We start from the raw sequence: 17018 nt of genomic DNA, 5'->3' as shown, positions 1-17018 counted from the left end.
TATCAAACGCAAAAATCTAAAGAAATCACAGAAAACATAGCATCACTTAATGCGCCTGTCATTATATCTTCTGCAGTCGGACCAAGGAGGAGTAATGCTTTTTGATGCCATTATGAATGAATCAAACATGCCTGGCCACGCTTTGGGCTGCCGCACACACAGAGACATAACCGGCATAGTCACACGTGACACAGCATAAAATAATGCAACCAGCAAAATAAAAAACACAGTTTACACAACCTATGGTAGCCTAAAACCACTATCACACTATCAGCAAGACCGACAACAACGGTATCACATCAAAGGTGACAGGCTCGTGGTGCTGAAAAGACAGCAACCCTATTACCTGTGCACTCCATGGCGCTGAAGGTGAGACAATTTTGGTCAAACACATAGACAGGGCTGATAGACAGGCGACAGCAGTCACACACGGCATCAAATAATGTTAGGCCCAATAAAATCATAACAATACAAAAACACAACCATTTATTTTCCAAAATGAAAATGACCTGTTACTTCCCATTGCAAATATATTTGATCACGTTCATCACACTAAGGGACAGATTGAAATTTACAGAATGACTACCTGGAGGAAAATGGGAGAGGGTCATGCTTTTTCAATTTCAGTCAAGGGGAGGAGTTCGTATTTTTTCAATCTAGTCCAGGGGAGGGTCATGTAATTTGTATTTGATGAAATTTCAATATTTCTCAGTGTTTTAGAACTAGTTGCTTGTTAGGATATACATAACGATGTGTGCCCGATACCGCCCCTCATTTCTGATTCTCTGCTGGGCGCACAATATCAATTTCAATATTGTGGTCTCAATCAAATGATCCATAGCCTATATATAGGCTATGAAGTGCATGCTCGGATAAACACAGAATAAGTTCATATTTCTAAAATAGCTGCTGGAATGGTGTAAATATAATTAGTCTGCATTTCACACTGCAATGGATATTCCAAACCTTAGCCCCGGCCTGCTCTGCTCTTGCTGATCAACAATGTTTTTGTGTGTTGCTTAGTGGCAGTTCAGGAGGAAAGTCAAAGGTTTCTTCAGAAAATAGGATTTATCCAAAAATGCACTATCTTGCAGGCGGACTAGCCTATAGCCTATGTTCTGTTCAGTTTGAGACAGAGAGTGCAAAAGAAAAGGAAGACTAAAAAAGGAAGACTTTGATAGCTTACTGCTACTATAATTGATTTGTTGAAAAACAAAATACAGCATTTATTGCCCATTATGTATCAATCAGATTTATTTGCCTCACAATAAGCCAGATTCTTACATTATGGTGCTGAAACTTGAACCTACTCTGTCTGGGGCGGAAAGCAGGCCTAACTTTTGAAAGTACCATGCTCGTATTCCTAATAACGTCTCAGATATAATTATTTGTAAACAGGGGCAGTTTCGTTGTAAACAAGACACACTGATTTGGCATTGGAGAAATATGATAAGATGAACACTCAAGCTGTAATGGTATGCGTGAAGGACTGAATGAAGTCAGGCGCAGGAGAGCAGATAGTTGGTAGCAAAACGGCGACCCAAAAGCACACAGCACAAACTAACACGAAATACAAATAAGGGTTTAACATAACCCAGCGTAACCAGCCTAACGTGCGCATTCATGAACAGATCAACAATCACTCACAAACAAACATGGGGGAACAGAGTGTTAATAAATAATGAACAAGTAATTGGGGAATTGAAACCAGGTGTGTAAGACAAGGACAAAACAAATGGAAAATGAGAAGTGGATCGGCGATGGCTAGAAGGCCGGTGACGTCGACCGCCGAACGCCGCCCGAACAAGGAGAGGGACCGACTTCGGTAGAAGTCATGACACAGGCCTGTATCTGTCCATACTTAGCCTGTAATTTTTGTAATTTGTGTGTCAGCTAATATGTAAAATGACCTAGAATTGCATGACATTTTTATAAAAGGCATTTTTTTTCTCAGACCTGCAAATACGATGATAGATTCATGCAATGCTTTTACTATAAAGGAGATCTTTCCACCTCTACTCTTGTTTACGGTGGTCTGCGAACCCACAACCTTCTGGCCCGCAGCCCTGTGCACGTCAACATTCCTGTGTTGCCATAAAATGCTTAGAGAACGAAGAACAGTTTCTAAAACTACATATCTAAGGCTCTGGTCTGTCCAAAAAGTGAGGGTAAAAGGTAAAAATGTTCTCTGCTATCCACTTTGTTTTCATTATTATTTGGGGTATAAGGGAGGGTCACACATTTTTTTTCAAGCATTCAGGCAGGGCCCTCCATTTTCATTTCACATCCGATTTTCTCCATGTATCGTTCACTCCCTAACTAGTGATCGGAAGTTCATATTCAGCAATGTTTCATTGCTTTCAAAGAGATAACTAATAGCAATTGAGTTGCAACAACCAAAAAACTGTGCCACTCACCAGATGATGATCATTTGCAAATGAAGTTTGAAAGAGTGTGAAAGTTAATCTTGAAAAGGGTGTTGCTAACAAATGAGTGACATCCACCTTGAAGTTGATAACAGCTGCTGCAGCTGCTGTCGCCATTGTCGCTCTACTACAACACAAGCTAACTAACGTTACTAGTATTAGCATGAGAAAACTGCTGCTTGCGCCACAGATTATTTTCTCTTGCGCTCTCAGCAGTGACCTGTCTAAGCCTTTAAGAAGGCCTAGACACGTCCCTTTTTTTAAACTGTCCCACCCATTGCAAGTCAAAATGTGATTGGTTCACTCCACTGTCACTCCAAGATTCTCCTCTAATACAGTTGAGTCAAAGACAGTACAGTATGAAGCTAAAACTGCTTCTACAATAGTATCTCCAATCACACTTCTAGACAGTGTTATGGTGATGTTGGCTAGCAAAGCTCATGCGTACTAGAAACACTTCTACTAAGGTCGTCTCTCACCAAACTGCCATGTGCAAAGGCACTCCTTCGATATGAAGTTGTTTTGCATGAAAATGAAAACTTGTCAGTTTTTCGCTTTCATGAGGTTGGAGTAATATGTTTAAAACTACTTATTAAGACATTGACTCGAATCTAGGTTGTGCCTTTAGATTGATAAAATGTGCAACTAAGCATCATTTTTCACATCTATCATTGACTTATCAAAGCCCAAACCCCGGCCTTTGGTTGGTTTCGCTCGCGATGTTGCACCTCTGGGTTTAGAAGGCAAAGGCCTTCTGTCCAGCTTCTGAAGGCCTAGCCAATGGCTGGCTGAGTTAGCTTTATTGTTTCTATGCAGAGACCACCAAAGAAAATTGTGATTGGATATTTTTTTCTCTTCAGTACTAACCCTTCTCTTTCCAACACAAACTGAAGAAATGAAATGAGAAGATCATTAAAAGCATTGTAAAGATGATATATAAATGACAGCATTTTAGTTTAAATTGTATAAATGTCTACATTTTTTGTCCTTCTCTGAAGGCCTAGAAGGCACTCATGATTCCCCACTGCACTTTGTACCATCAAATAATTGCCCTTGAGCTTTGAATAAAGATTCAGTCTCCAAACAATGGCTCATGTTCTTCCTCATTCTCCCTCAGATATCGTGTCAGAGAGGACAGATGTGGACGATGCTCCTATTTCAGAAAGGTCCAGTGAAGGCTCAGTGAAGCAATTCCGGCATGGGAAAACTGGTCATTCCGATTCAAGCATCTCCTACCAGACAGCCTTTATCATTGCAGCAGTGTGTGGCGGACCAATCCTGATCATAACCCTATTCTGTCTCAGTGAGAAGAAGGTAAGATGGATCACACACTGAACAAGCAATGGTAGTGCCCACCTAAGCTGTCACACACTGTGCCAATAAGCTGTGAGATAACTATACTGAACAAAAATATAAACGCAACATGCAACAATTTAAAGGTTTTACTGAGTTACAGTTCATATAGGGAAATCAGTCAATTGAAATCAATTCATTAGGCCCTAATATATGGATTTCACATGATGGGAATACAGATATGCATTTGTTGGTCACAGATACTTTAAAAAAGTAGGGGTGTAGATAAGAAAACCAGTCAGTATCTGGTGTGACCACCATTGGCATCATGCAGCGCGACACATATCCTTCGCATAAAGCTGATTGTGGCCTGTGGAATGTTGTCCCACTCCTCTTCAATAGCTGTGCGAAATTGCTGGATATTGGCGGGAACTGGAACACTCTGTCATACACGTCAATCCAGAGCATCCCAAACATGCTCAATGGGTGACATGTTTGGTGAGTATGCAGGCCATGGACTGGGACATTTTCATCTTCCAGGAATTGTGTACAGACCTTTGCGACATGGGGCCGTGCATTATCATGCAAAAACATGAGGTGTTGTCGGCGGATGAATGGCAAGACAATGAGCCTCAGGATCTCATCACTGTATCTTTGTGCATACAAACTGGCATCAATAAAATGCATTTGTGTTCATGGTCCATAGTTTATGCCTACCCATACCATAAACCAAACGTCATTGGCAGTACATCCAACCGACCTCACAACCGCAGACCACGTGTAACCACGCCAGCCTAGGACCTGCACGTCCTGCTTCTTAAGGGTGGGCTTATTTTCAGGCAAGTGAGGGCTGCCCTTGGAGCCAACTACCTTGGTGCCAATGTGAAGCCGATGAGCAAAGGTGCATTGGCACAATATGGGCAGTTTACATGGGTCTAATGTTTTAACCCTCATTGGGCCCACATTGTGCCAATGTGGGCATTGTTTGCTGGGAAAAGATGAGATTATTTCAAGCAAAGTGAGGGCTGCCCTCACAAGATATGGGCTGCCCACACTGGGACACACTGGGGCAATGCCTTGCGGGCCAATGTGGAGTCGATGAGGAAAGGCACATCGGCCCAATGTGGGCAGCCTGCTTGAGGCCAATATTTTAGACCGCATTGTGTTAATCTGGACATCTTTGCTGGGTTAGTGCTTAATGCAAAGTTGATGAAACACTAAAAACAGCCTGAATCGATTTCAACAGTTCATTCTATAATGCTGTGTCAGATGGTATTTTTTGGGGTATTTCAAAATGACGTGGTAATTGACACGTTTTGCACTGTCTTCAAAGAATTCCCTGCCATTGATAACATACAATTGTGTTTGTTGTCCGTACCTTATGCCTGGTCATACTATAACCCCACTGCCACCATGGGGCTCTCTGTTCACAATGTTGACATCAGCAAACCAATCGCCCACACTTCACCATACACGTGGTCTGCAATTGTGAGGCTGGTTGTACGTACTGCCAAATTCTCTAAAACGGCGTTGGAGGCGGCTTATGGTAGAGAAATGAACATTAAATGATCTGGCAACAGCTCTGGCGGACATTCCTGCAGTCAGCTTGCCAATTGCACACTTCCTTAAAACGTGAGTCATCTGTGGCATTGTGTTGTGTGACAAAACTGCACAATTTAGAGTGGTCTTTTTTTGTCCCCAGCACAAGGTGCAGAATCATATTCTTGATATGCCACACCTATCACCTATCTTGGCAAAGGATAAATGCTCAATAACAGGGATATAAACAAATTTGTGCACAAAATGTGAGAGAAATAAGCTTTATGTGCGTATGGAACATTCCTGGGATCTTTTATTTCAGCTCATGAAACATGGGACCAACACTTTACATGTTGCGTTTATATTTTTGTTCAGTGGTAGTTTACATCTACCTCTAACAGTGGGGGGAAACCATGCTAACCCTTCCCTCTCTAATTCCTAAATGAAAATCGAATTACATTTTTCTTCTTCCAGAGACTCCAAGCCCTTCTCCACAGTACCAGCATAATTGAAAACCAGAGGTACGTTTATTTAATTATATCCTTAAATGTCATGGTGGTAAAAACAGAAAACGTAATGAACAGTGGAGTCCTTTGAAGACTATTTACACTAATCAGCGCGGCACTATTGCTAGGCAACAACAACCTCAACACAAACATTATGGCATTGGTGTGCTACAGCTACAGAGATTGTCAGGTGATGAACTCATTGTTTTTGGCTCAAGATCATTTGCAACTTATAATTTCCTCTAAAGTTATCTGGAAACCTACATTATAGACTATATAAATGTTAGACAGCAGGATTTATTGGTATGTTCAGTGTTATCCTAGTGAACCTGGTGTCCATCCCTATGTCCAGATCAATGAATGTATTGTTCCAGATAATAGATTAGGGTAAAACTGCAGAAATGGTCTGTTGCAACTTAGGTAGCCTATATTTACATAATGAATATGATACCTCACCCTCACAATGCCATTGACTAGTCTGCACTGAAACCTAACTCGTGTAATATGTTCCACAGAGCATGCAGCAGCATCGAGGACGTTGAGCTACAATATTGTAAAGCCAAGGAGTGAGAGAGCTGGTAAGAGCCACTACCCTTCCTTCCCACTTCTTCAGTGAGAGTGAAATGCAAAATGTTTCATGGATGTCATTAGAGAAGATCTGAAGAGTTTCATTCCAAAACGCTATATATCAATTTTCATAAATATTGGTCAATTAGGTTTTATTGTTTGATGGTTTCATTTCAGAGAGACAAATAATAATGTTTTTTGCTAAATGCTATCCGCCACAGTCAAATGTAACAAAATATAAAATTTTTGATAAATCCACAAATGATACTTAATAAAAAGGGTGTAAAAAAATATTCAATACAGAAATATGAGATCTGTATGTAAAACATTTACATTTTACATTTTGAGAGTTTGGGACTATACGGTTCCATCTGCAAAAAGATGATTCTGAGATAATTGGCTTTAAAGTTCTGAACCCATATTGGTTTGAATGGTGCTAGAAATGTTTATTTTGTCTTCTTTTGAACTTAACAACATGAATTGGGGTATTTAGAGTATTATATAAATAGAGAACATTAAACAGAACAAGGCAATGTCAATAACTAAATTTGGACACAAATGCAGATGGAACCTCTCGATTTTAGTCATTTAGCATATGCTGTTATCCAGAGTGACTACGGTAAGTGCAATGATCTTAAGATAGATAGGTGAGACTACCACTATCACAGTCAAATACACAGGATACGAACATTCCATTCCAGCTAAACAATCTAAAATCTATTAATAAAAAAATTGAGAACAGTTGTGTTTTACACACACATGGATTTAACATAAGCAATTATTTCTGATGAAAAAACACAAATGTGAAAGAAAATGTGAAAATACAATCTTGAACCCTTATTCCGCTTCAGGGTCTGGTTTTGTTTTGAGTCTTTCATTTCAAATGGTATTTATGTGTCTCAATTACTCAAGAAGGGTATCTGGGATTGTGGCCCCATATTTTGGATTGACTGGACCCCTATTGAGATCGGAAAGAAACAGTGTAATACTATGACTAGGGACCTGTGTTTAGGACAATGATGTCACATGACCTGGATTCTAACTTTTATTTAAAGCTTTGTCAGCCAACTGTCCCTTTTCTTTGCGTCAATTGGTCCAGCATCAACCTCAGACATTTCATTTCCTTTTGGTGTAATTCTCTTTTCTACACAATGCTTATAATAAAAGGTTAAAATCTAGGTCATGTCACATGATAGCCCATAACCAGAGGTGTAAAGTAACTAATTACAACTACCCTTGTTGCTGTAATTGAGTAGCTTTTCTGAGAACTTGTACTTTTGAGTATTTTTCAGTAATTGTATTTCTACTGAGTAAAATGTAATTAAAGCACTGTACATGTTTACATTTTTTGAATGGAAAAGATAATGTGTTGCAACGTTCAGTTAACCGTGATGTTTTTATTTAAACTCAATTAATTTTACTCTGAGTAACATCTCTCACTCTCTCTCTCTCTGTAGGATTGGTTTTACCTTCCGGTAAGAGATCAACAACCACCTAATTCATCAAACAAGAGAAGACATGGTTATTTGGCAACTATTTCCCTCTTGTGAAAGTTTTCCATTAATGTATATAAATATAAAAAAATGTCTAAAGGTACCTATTTTTATACAAATTAAGTTTATATTGCTTGAAATATTTAACAGAGAATATTATGCTCTCCAAGTTACACAATATCTGCATGCTTCCCTTTTTTCTGTCAAAAAGGTTTGAGTGAATTTATCTGTTACACACAGCGTTAACTTGACTCTCAAAGACTGTTTGGACAGTTTCATGCACACCACACACACAGCTTTGATCTTCCATGAAATAGAATGGACCAAACAATCCTCCAAGTTTTGACCTAGTAGCCATCAGCGCAACAGTGCAAGTCAATATTAAACTAAAGGAAGTCTTTCCATGTGACTGAAAGAGTCTCATGACATTGTTCAATGGAGTTGGGCCCATGAGCCAAAGCAATACAAGGTGTCATCACCTCAAGTGGACAGAGGATGTATTTTTGGGGATCAATAGATTAAATACAAACAGATTAAATACAAACAGAACACCCATAGTTATTTGAGTGTACTCCCTACATGCCATGCAGCATACTAGATTCATTTGACTTCTGATATTCTCTTGTTTTATCCCTACCAAATGAAGATAAGGATTTCAACCTGTCTCTCATGCCATGATGCCAATGAAATTGTGTTATAAAACGGGTAATATGGATACTGGATGCTGATTGGTTGATAAGAGTTAGTTATTCACAATAATCCACAACAAATGCCAATTCCATTTTAATTATCATTGTGCATCCGCTGTCCCACAGCTGAGACAGGCAATTCATAAACTTTATATCACAGTAAAAAAAGCATCTACACATTATTTCCCTTTACTTCTAGCCTATCATTTGATTTTCAACAGCGGGGGTTTAAACATGCTTGTTTATTATTGCTTGAAATGTTTTAGACTATAGGATACCTAATCTTACGCTATCAAAGTTAGACAATATCGGCCTACTTCCCCTTTATTTGTGAAAAAGGTTTGAGGGAATTTGTCAGTAATTATTGTATACCAGTGGTCACCAACCTTTTGAGTCAAGATCACTTTGAGTCAAAATGCAAGCAGAGATCTACTGCTTGGATTATTTTCAACATAACTTAAAAAACGTAAGCCTATGCAAAATCAACCTATTAAAAAAAGTACTGTCGCAGTAAGGTTTGTGTAGTAGGCTATAGGGCCAATACATTATCACTGCATATTGTCTTTGCTTGAATTGCCTTGCCAATTAATTGTTGTTCAGACCATTTAAAAAAATTATATTTCAATATTTGAGGTAGGCAACATGATCACACCAGGTAATACATCTTTTTATTTTACTGGGCTGATGGTGCCTGCATCTGATGGTCAGTCTCAGCGGAGGGAGAGCTGCAGACTGAGGGTCCGCCTCTCAACGTCCCTCCGCTCTCCCTTTTCTATGAACAGAGAAAGTGAAATATTCCTTGATATTAAAAAGAGACCAAAGCCGCTAATAATAACAAAACAAGCTTATCGATACACTTCCCTACTCATTCATTAGAGCTCCAGTATTGGTTGTAGTGCAAGTGTTAAATTCCCCAGCAAGAAAATCAAAAATGGTCGCTGAAACAGAAAGGGGAAGTTACAGTCACTGACAACAACCAAACAAAACAAGAGAAGTTTTTGGAGGGGTTTGGAAAGACACTCATGAGGGTGTCCACAGAAAGTTGACTACTGTGACCTAAAATACACCCACAATGAGCGCCCACTAAATTAGCCCAAGAAGAAGCAAAAACCAAAGAAAATACACAGCAAACGTAAAGAGGAACCAACCCAAAAAGCGGAGCAAAATGAAAACAGGGACGATCAGATAAAGGCTTGTTTGTCTAGAAATCAAAATAGGGAGCGCCAAAGAAAGGTGTTGAGCCTCCGCCTCCGTAACATGAACTGGCTCATAAAAACAGCAGTTCCTTACAGTATTCATTGGCAGTCTCTCTCTAGTCATGGTTTTAAAAGTTTGGAAATCTCACAGTATTAATGCCTGCTATATTACTGCAGAGAAATCGGAGCAATCCGATTGGCCAGCGGTAGGCCTATAGTGTACTTGATTTGCTCTCCGCCAGGAAGGCGGATTTGTACCTTCAGACACATGAAATGGTTCCACAGAGTTATAGAGGGGAAGCACCCCCTTCTTTATTACAATGACATCTGTGTTTTGACCTGCACATGTCTCCCAGTGAGGATAGTAGTCATTTGCACAACAGTGCAAGTCAAAATTAAACTCAATGAAGTGTTCCCATGTGACTGAACGAGTCTCATGACATTGTTGAAAGGAGTTGGGCTCTTGAGCCAAAGTGATACCAGGGCTGCGGTCCAAACATGCTAATTTTACCCGGTCATCCCTCGCGCTAGCCTCTTTCCCTCAGGGGAATCCCCGTCAAAACTGGATCCAGTTTGATTGCCATCTTAAGTGGAGGTCCAGTTCACAAACGTTGAAGATAAGGTTTCAACCCGTCTCTCATGCCATGATGCTCTGATTAGGGTTGAATGGCGGGAGCCCAGTTACCGAGATGTGCATCCCAAAACCACTCCCTTTTCCCAGGATGAATAACTGTGAGAAACCGGTGAATTATAATAAATTATTCATATGAACAGCGTGGTGTGAAATGTAACTGTTAAATTCAGTGTCGCAACTTTGGTTTTAGAAATTCTTTCTTTTTTTATCCAGTCTGATAAACACTCCAAACAGCGTACCCGACCGCTTGGAGGCGTCCACATGGTCCTAAAGCACACCGTTGTCTCGTTTTGTATCACATTCCAATGATAAAACTGGGGAGGACAATAATGCCATTTCAGAATGTGGGGGATGACATGTCCCCCCCCCCCCCCATCCACAGTGAAAGTTACGCCCCTGGTTAAATGATATGTGATGTCTAAATCTGGCTTCTCTACGGCCTCAGCATGATGAATTATCAACACTCAGGGTGAGAACAGACAACCCATCTTAGTATGGAGTGCAGTTCCCAATGCATGTAGACCTATCATCTCCTCATGGTAACTTTTTGTCTTGTGACAGGTAGGCCTACATTTGCTGCAGCATAGTCTATGCTAGAGTAATATATAAGACCGATTCCGCATCTAATTTACCCATCTCCATCTGGCTTTAGGGGACACCTTATTTTTTAATTGTAAAGATTATATATTTTTTGAATTGCACCTGCAGAGTTTTAAAACAACCTGTCACTCTATCATTGCTTTAAATCAGTACACACGCAAGCGCTCTCTCACAGTCTTACTCTAACAATTCCATTCAAATTGCATCCAAAATAGATAATCCTGTTCTACATTGATATATACCCCTTTAAATAGATTTCCTAGCCTACCTCTGACAGGTAATAAATTCAATGCAGTATTAGCCTTATATTTAGCTAATTAATTATGGGTTATGCATAATAAATGTATAGCCTCTGTCTCTTCCGCAATACCCACACACCTGTGCTCCGCTGGCCTCTCTCCTTAAAACCACTCTTTAGCTCTTGAAGTCAAATGCAGGAAAAGCTAGACTAGAATAGCTTGCTGCACATATTTTTTTCTTCATTTCTTATACCAATAGACTATTCGAAGAGGGACGCAAGCTCTTGTTTGCTGAATGTTAAAAACAGCAGCCAATATAACTCATGGGTAGTTTGAAAGAAGGGCGAACATGCGATGGCGGTAGGCTATAGCAGTTACTTATTTAGATCCATAACCATTCAATCGTCATGAAGAGAAGTGAAATCCTTCTGCATCTAATTCTAGTCCTATATTTCAAAATTAAAATCAGATCCGCTAGCCTATACTTGTAACTTTGTAGGCTGCATGTGCAGCACCAGAATCACATGTTCTCTCCCTGCTTTATCAGGTGCTGACTTGTTGCACCCTCGACAACTGTGATTATTATTATTTGACCATGCTGGTCATTTATGAACATTTGAACATCTTGGCCATGTTCTGTTATAATCTCCACCCGGCACAGCCAGAAGAGGACTGGCCACCCCTCATAGCCTGGTTCCTCTCTAGGTTTCTTCCTAGGTTTTGGCCTTTCTAGGGAGTTTTTCCTAGCCACCGTGCTTCTACACCTGCATTGCTTGCTGTTTGGGGTTTTAGGCTGGGTTTCTGTACAGCACTTTGAGATATCAGCTGATGTAAGAAGGGCTATATAAATAAATTTGATTTGATTTGATATCATGGTTTGAACAATGTGCGTAATTCCAGTCTATTTAACACAGTATAATACAATGCAGTACAGCAGTGGTGTAAAGTACTTAAGTTAGTTCTTAAGTCGTTTTTTGGAGTATCTGTACTTTACTTTACTATTTATATTTTTGACAAATGTTACTTTTACTTCACTACATACAATTTCCCTGACACTCAAAAGTACTCATTTTCATTTTTTATGCTTAACAGGACAGAAAATGGCCCAATTCATACACTTATCAAGAGAATATCCCTGGTCATCCCTACTGCTTCTAATCTGGCGGACTCAGTGTTGGAGTGTGCCCCTGGCTATCCCCCCACCCCCCCCCCCCCAAAAAAAATAACAAGACATTCAGTGCAATCTGGTTTGCTTAATACAAGGAATTTGAAATGATTCATCCTTTTACTTTTATTTTGACACTTTTTATTTTTATTTTATATTATTTAACTAGGCAAGTCAGTTAAGAACAAAGTCTTATTTACAATGATGGCCGACCAAAAGGCAAAAGGCCTCCTGCGGGGACGGGTGCTGGGATTAAAAATAAAAAATAAAATAAAAATATAGGACAAAACACACATTACGAGAAGAGAGACACCACAACACTACATAAAGAGAGACCTAAGCCAACAACATAGAATGGCAGCAACACATGACAACACAGCATAGTAGCAACACAACCTGACAACAACATGTCATGGCAGCAGCACAAAGCATGGTACAAACATTATTGGGCAAAGACAACAGCAGAAATGGCAAGAAGGTAGAGATAACAATACATCAGGTGAAGCAGCCACAACTGTCAGTAAGAGTGTCCATCATTGAGTCTTTGAATGAAGAGATGTTGATAAAACTGTCCAGTTTGAGTGTTTTATGCAGCTCGTTCCAGTCGCTAGTTGCAGCGAATTGAAAAGAGGAGCGACGCAGGGATATGTGTGTGCTTGAGGGACCTTTAACAGAATGTGACTGGGAGAACGGGTGTTGTATGTGGAGGATGAGGGCTGCAGTAGGTATCTCAGATAGGGGGGAGTGAGGCCTAAGAGGGTTTCATAAATAAGCACCCACCTGGAAGAATCTTTTTTCGGGAGGCAGATTCCTTGTAGAAAATCCAAGCTAGCTAGCTGACGTAGCTAGCAGGTCTCGGTCCACCATTTTTTTCCACGTGGAAAAGGAAGTCATTACCTAGCTATAGCTCTTCAGTTTCAGTATATCTCTTCACTTAACCCTTGTGTGGAGTTTATGTTTTTGTTATTCACCCAATGTTCGCGGGTCTGATGGACCCACAACATTATTGGGTTTTTAAAACAATACAGCCATAACAATTTACGTAAAAATACCTAATACTTTGATGTTGACTCATATCAATTACAAGCAATATAGATATTATACGTGGTTAATTTTTTTTACCATTTACATCTGATATTTTTTTTATTTTTTATAAAATGTGATTTTTGTAAACAACAATCAATTATAATCAAGATATTGGTGGAATAAATCATGTTTATCTTGAACAAATATAAATGAAACAAGGTTTTCATCACTATTGATGTTTATTGCTTTGAACTGAACAAATTGAAAGGACAAATTTTACAATCAGTATTTTATGGAAATTATAAATGAGCCCCATTGAACACAAATTATGGACGGTCTACACACCACATGAGGGACAGAGTTTTACTGTGTGTGTTGCAAATGTATTTCTTAGACTTGATGTATGTGCACTGTGTCTTCCTGTCCTTCTTGGGTCCACACACATCACAGAGCTTCTTCTTGTTGCTACAGGCTGCAATCTAGAATGATGAAAACACTTAGTTCAGGAATTTTACTAACATCTTACTAACATCTCACTCACTCACTCACTCACTCACTCACTCACTCACTCACTCACTCACTCACTCACTCACTCACTCACTCACTCACATATATATAGTTACAGCAGGCCAAGGTAGGAGAGTCAGACACACATAAATGCAACATCACTCACACTTACTTCCGGTATTGGAGTTGTTGATTCTGTGGGTCGGGCGGATTGGGCACCAGCATCCTCCTCCTGAATCCTCCTCACGATGGCTGCAGAAGCTGGGGTCATTGGGATATGTTGCCTCCTGTGGATTTGTGGTCTTACCAATGCCTTTCCCAGCTCCTCGAGAAAGAGCCGTCTCCACCGGAGCTTCCCTCTGTTAAAATCTGGGTTCAACGCCATCCAGATGACAAACGCGTTGTAGGGTGAGATGTCCAAGATGTTGAAGAATATGACAAGTGGCCGGCGGAGGGTTCTTCTTTTGCAGCTGTAGCCAGTCACCAGCTTGTATAAGTTGTCCTCCCCTCCTTTTGTAGCATTGAAATCCCTTATGATTTCTGTTAATGTTCCTGGCCAGAGATTCTCCCATCCCTACGCAGCGTACTCATGAGGACCACATTTTTTGCCTTTCTTTGGCACGTGGGACACTAAGGACGTGCTTTGTCATGAACACAAACTTAGAGGAATTGATAGGCCTGTTCCGTGTATTCAACAGCTGAAGTGGGAACTTTGACTTGTTTTTTTATACTGTTCCTACCATCATCAGCTTCCTCTTGAGGAGCTCCTGCCCCGGGTTGTGTGAAGTAAAAGTTATTTAATGTGATGTTGTGGCCATCGAGTCCCTGTGTCATGTCAAGGACAACCCGCATCCCTTGGTTTTTCTCAGGGGCTCCTCCATCTGGCTTCCCCGTATACACTTGCAAGTTCCGAGCCCAGGGTTGTAAAACAGGGGAGGCTGTTCCACCGACTTGTCCCACACTGACCTGATTGCAGCTAGCTTGTCTCTCTGCCGTCGAGCGGGTCTGGTGTCTCGGTTATCGATGCAGATAATCCTGGAAATAATGTGGAGACATTGTTGCACTGAAAAGTTCTCTGCCAGTTTCTGCATCCCACAGGGAATCTGTGGATTCCCTATTGGATCTGAACACACCAGCAAGGATAAGAATCCCAAAGTATGCATTTAAATGAGTTTGGTCAATCTCCTTCCATCTGTCTCCAAAAACACGCCTTCCCTCCAAATTAGTGCCGTCCAGAATGATTTTCTGGATGGTGTCTGGGATGAACAGTTCAAAATTAGACGTTATGTCCTGCACATGAGTAACCGCCATCAGCGTCGGCCCTGGTATCATTCTTATCACATTGGCAGCCATGCCGGGTGGCTCATTCCATGGGCAAGAAGACTATACAATTTCACAATTTTTGGACATCCAAATTTCTCCTCCTGCAGGCTGATGATGAGCTGGTTGCTGATGGGCTGGTCATGGGGCTGGCTAAGGGTCAATCTTATCCTCCTGATCCTCAAATTTGGGAAAATTCTTCATCTTCCAAAGTGGAAGATGCTCCTTCCACACTAGCTTCTCTCTCTTTCTAAGGCCCTCTGAGCAGAGATTATTTTTGCGAAATTGATTGATTGTGGTAAGGAGCCACACATGCAAAGCTATTTTTTTATGTCCCTCCTCCAATATGCACCTGGCTGGGGTAGAGTGTGGGAAAATACTGCATTTTTTACAATGTATCGAAAATAAAGTATCGAAATAACATTGTGCAGGTTCGCGCAAGACATTGTGTAGTTTCACACACTACAAAGGGTAAAGAGTGTGAGAAAAGCAGGAGACAGACAGGTTATTGGTGCTATGTTGAAACAGAAGGCCCAGGGAGGAGGAAGACAGAGTGAAGACACACAGCAAACCTTTTTGTTTCATTTTGACTTGTTTTCAGCTATACACACACTTTTCCACACTTTTATTACCCTTGGGTCCAGTGGACCCGAACACCACATATGTAATAAAAACGTGTAGGAAGGTGCACAGTGTGCACTCAATGAAAATGTGTTATATTACATGTTCTTCACAGAAAATGAGTCAAGGCCAATGAGTCTCAAGTTGAAAAAAGTATTAATTGTATAATATTTTCTGTTAGTCAACATGAAAATGGGTCCCTCAGATCCAAAAACCACACAAGGGTTAAGTACATTTATTTTTGATACTTAAGTGTTTTAAAACCAAATACTCCTAGACTCTTTTAATCAAGTAGCATTTTACTGGGTGACTTTCACTTGAGTCATTTTCTATTAAGGTATCTTTACTTTTTCTCAAGTATGACAATTGGGTACTTTTTCCACCACTGCAGTACATTAATACAGTTCACACTCAAAAACATTAGCCTACTGGAGTTAGTTTCTTGTATTTACTCAAGTGAGCATGTAGCTAGCTACACCTATGGGCTTTTATATTGTTCTGTTCTGTTGTGTGTAATGTGCAGTAGCCTAGATCATATATAGATCATGTATTGGATAATGCCACAATCATTTGGGCTCTTTTGGGCTTGGGCTCATTAAATGTCTTTATTGTAGGGCTCATAAAATGTATTTAATGTATGGCTCATCAGCCTCAGGTAGCATCAGGCTTGAATTTTCGATCAAAGCTCTAATCAAATCCAGACACAGACCTATTTATATGCATTATAATTATTTTGAATGACCCTTCCGGTTTTGGTGGGAAATACCGGGTTGTCCGGAAGAAAATTAATTTATTCTCTGGATGGAACATTGGTAATGAATGAAAGCATATGTTATAAAATGGGTAATTTGGATATTGGATGCTGATTGGTTGATATGCGTTATTCACGATTATCCATTTTAATTATTAAACATTTTAATTATCACTGTGCATCCACTGTCCCACAGCCCAGCCAGGCAATTAATAAACTTATCTCCACTAAAAAACATTTGCTATTACTTCTAGCCTTTCATTTGATTTTCAAAAGCGGGGGTTTGTATAAGCCTTGCTGTCTGCCTCTCCAATCTGTGCAACAATGTTGCAATAGAAATCAAATCAACGTTTATTGCCATAGTTGAAGTTGTTTGTAGAGCCGTCAACATGAGGGGTGTTGTACAAAACAATATCATCACTGATTGGATCATCTCTAACCAATCA

General features: G+C 40.1%; 1 protein-coding gene across 1 annotated transcript in view; it reads left to right on the top strand.

The window, feature by feature from the left end:
- Positions 1-9679, top strand: part of LOC115208130 (uncharacterized) — a 47825-nt gene extending 38146 nt beyond the window's left edge. Inside the window, exons 8-11 of the mRNA XM_029775956.1 lie at positions 3544-3740; positions 5733-5779; positions 6280-6342; positions 7789-9679. Of these exons, the coding sequence (XP_029631816.1) occupies positions 3544-3740; positions 5733-5779; positions 6280-6334 (299 nt within the window). The 3' untranslated portion in view covers positions 6335-6342; positions 7789-9679. The remainder of the gene's footprint in view (positions 1-3543; positions 3741-5732; positions 5780-6279; positions 6343-7788) is intronic.
- Positions 9680-17018: the final 7339 nt, after the last annotated feature.

The sequence above is a fragment of the Salmo trutta genome, chromosome 14 (assembly GCF_901001165.1).
Source record: "Salmo trutta chromosome 14, fSalTru1.1, whole genome shotgun sequence".
Taxonomy (NCBI): domain Eukaryota; kingdom Metazoa; phylum Chordata; class Actinopteri; order Salmoniformes; family Salmonidae; genus Salmo; species Salmo trutta.
Note: the sequence above shows the minus strand (reverse complement) of the source record. Positions and strands in the feature narration are given on the sequence as shown.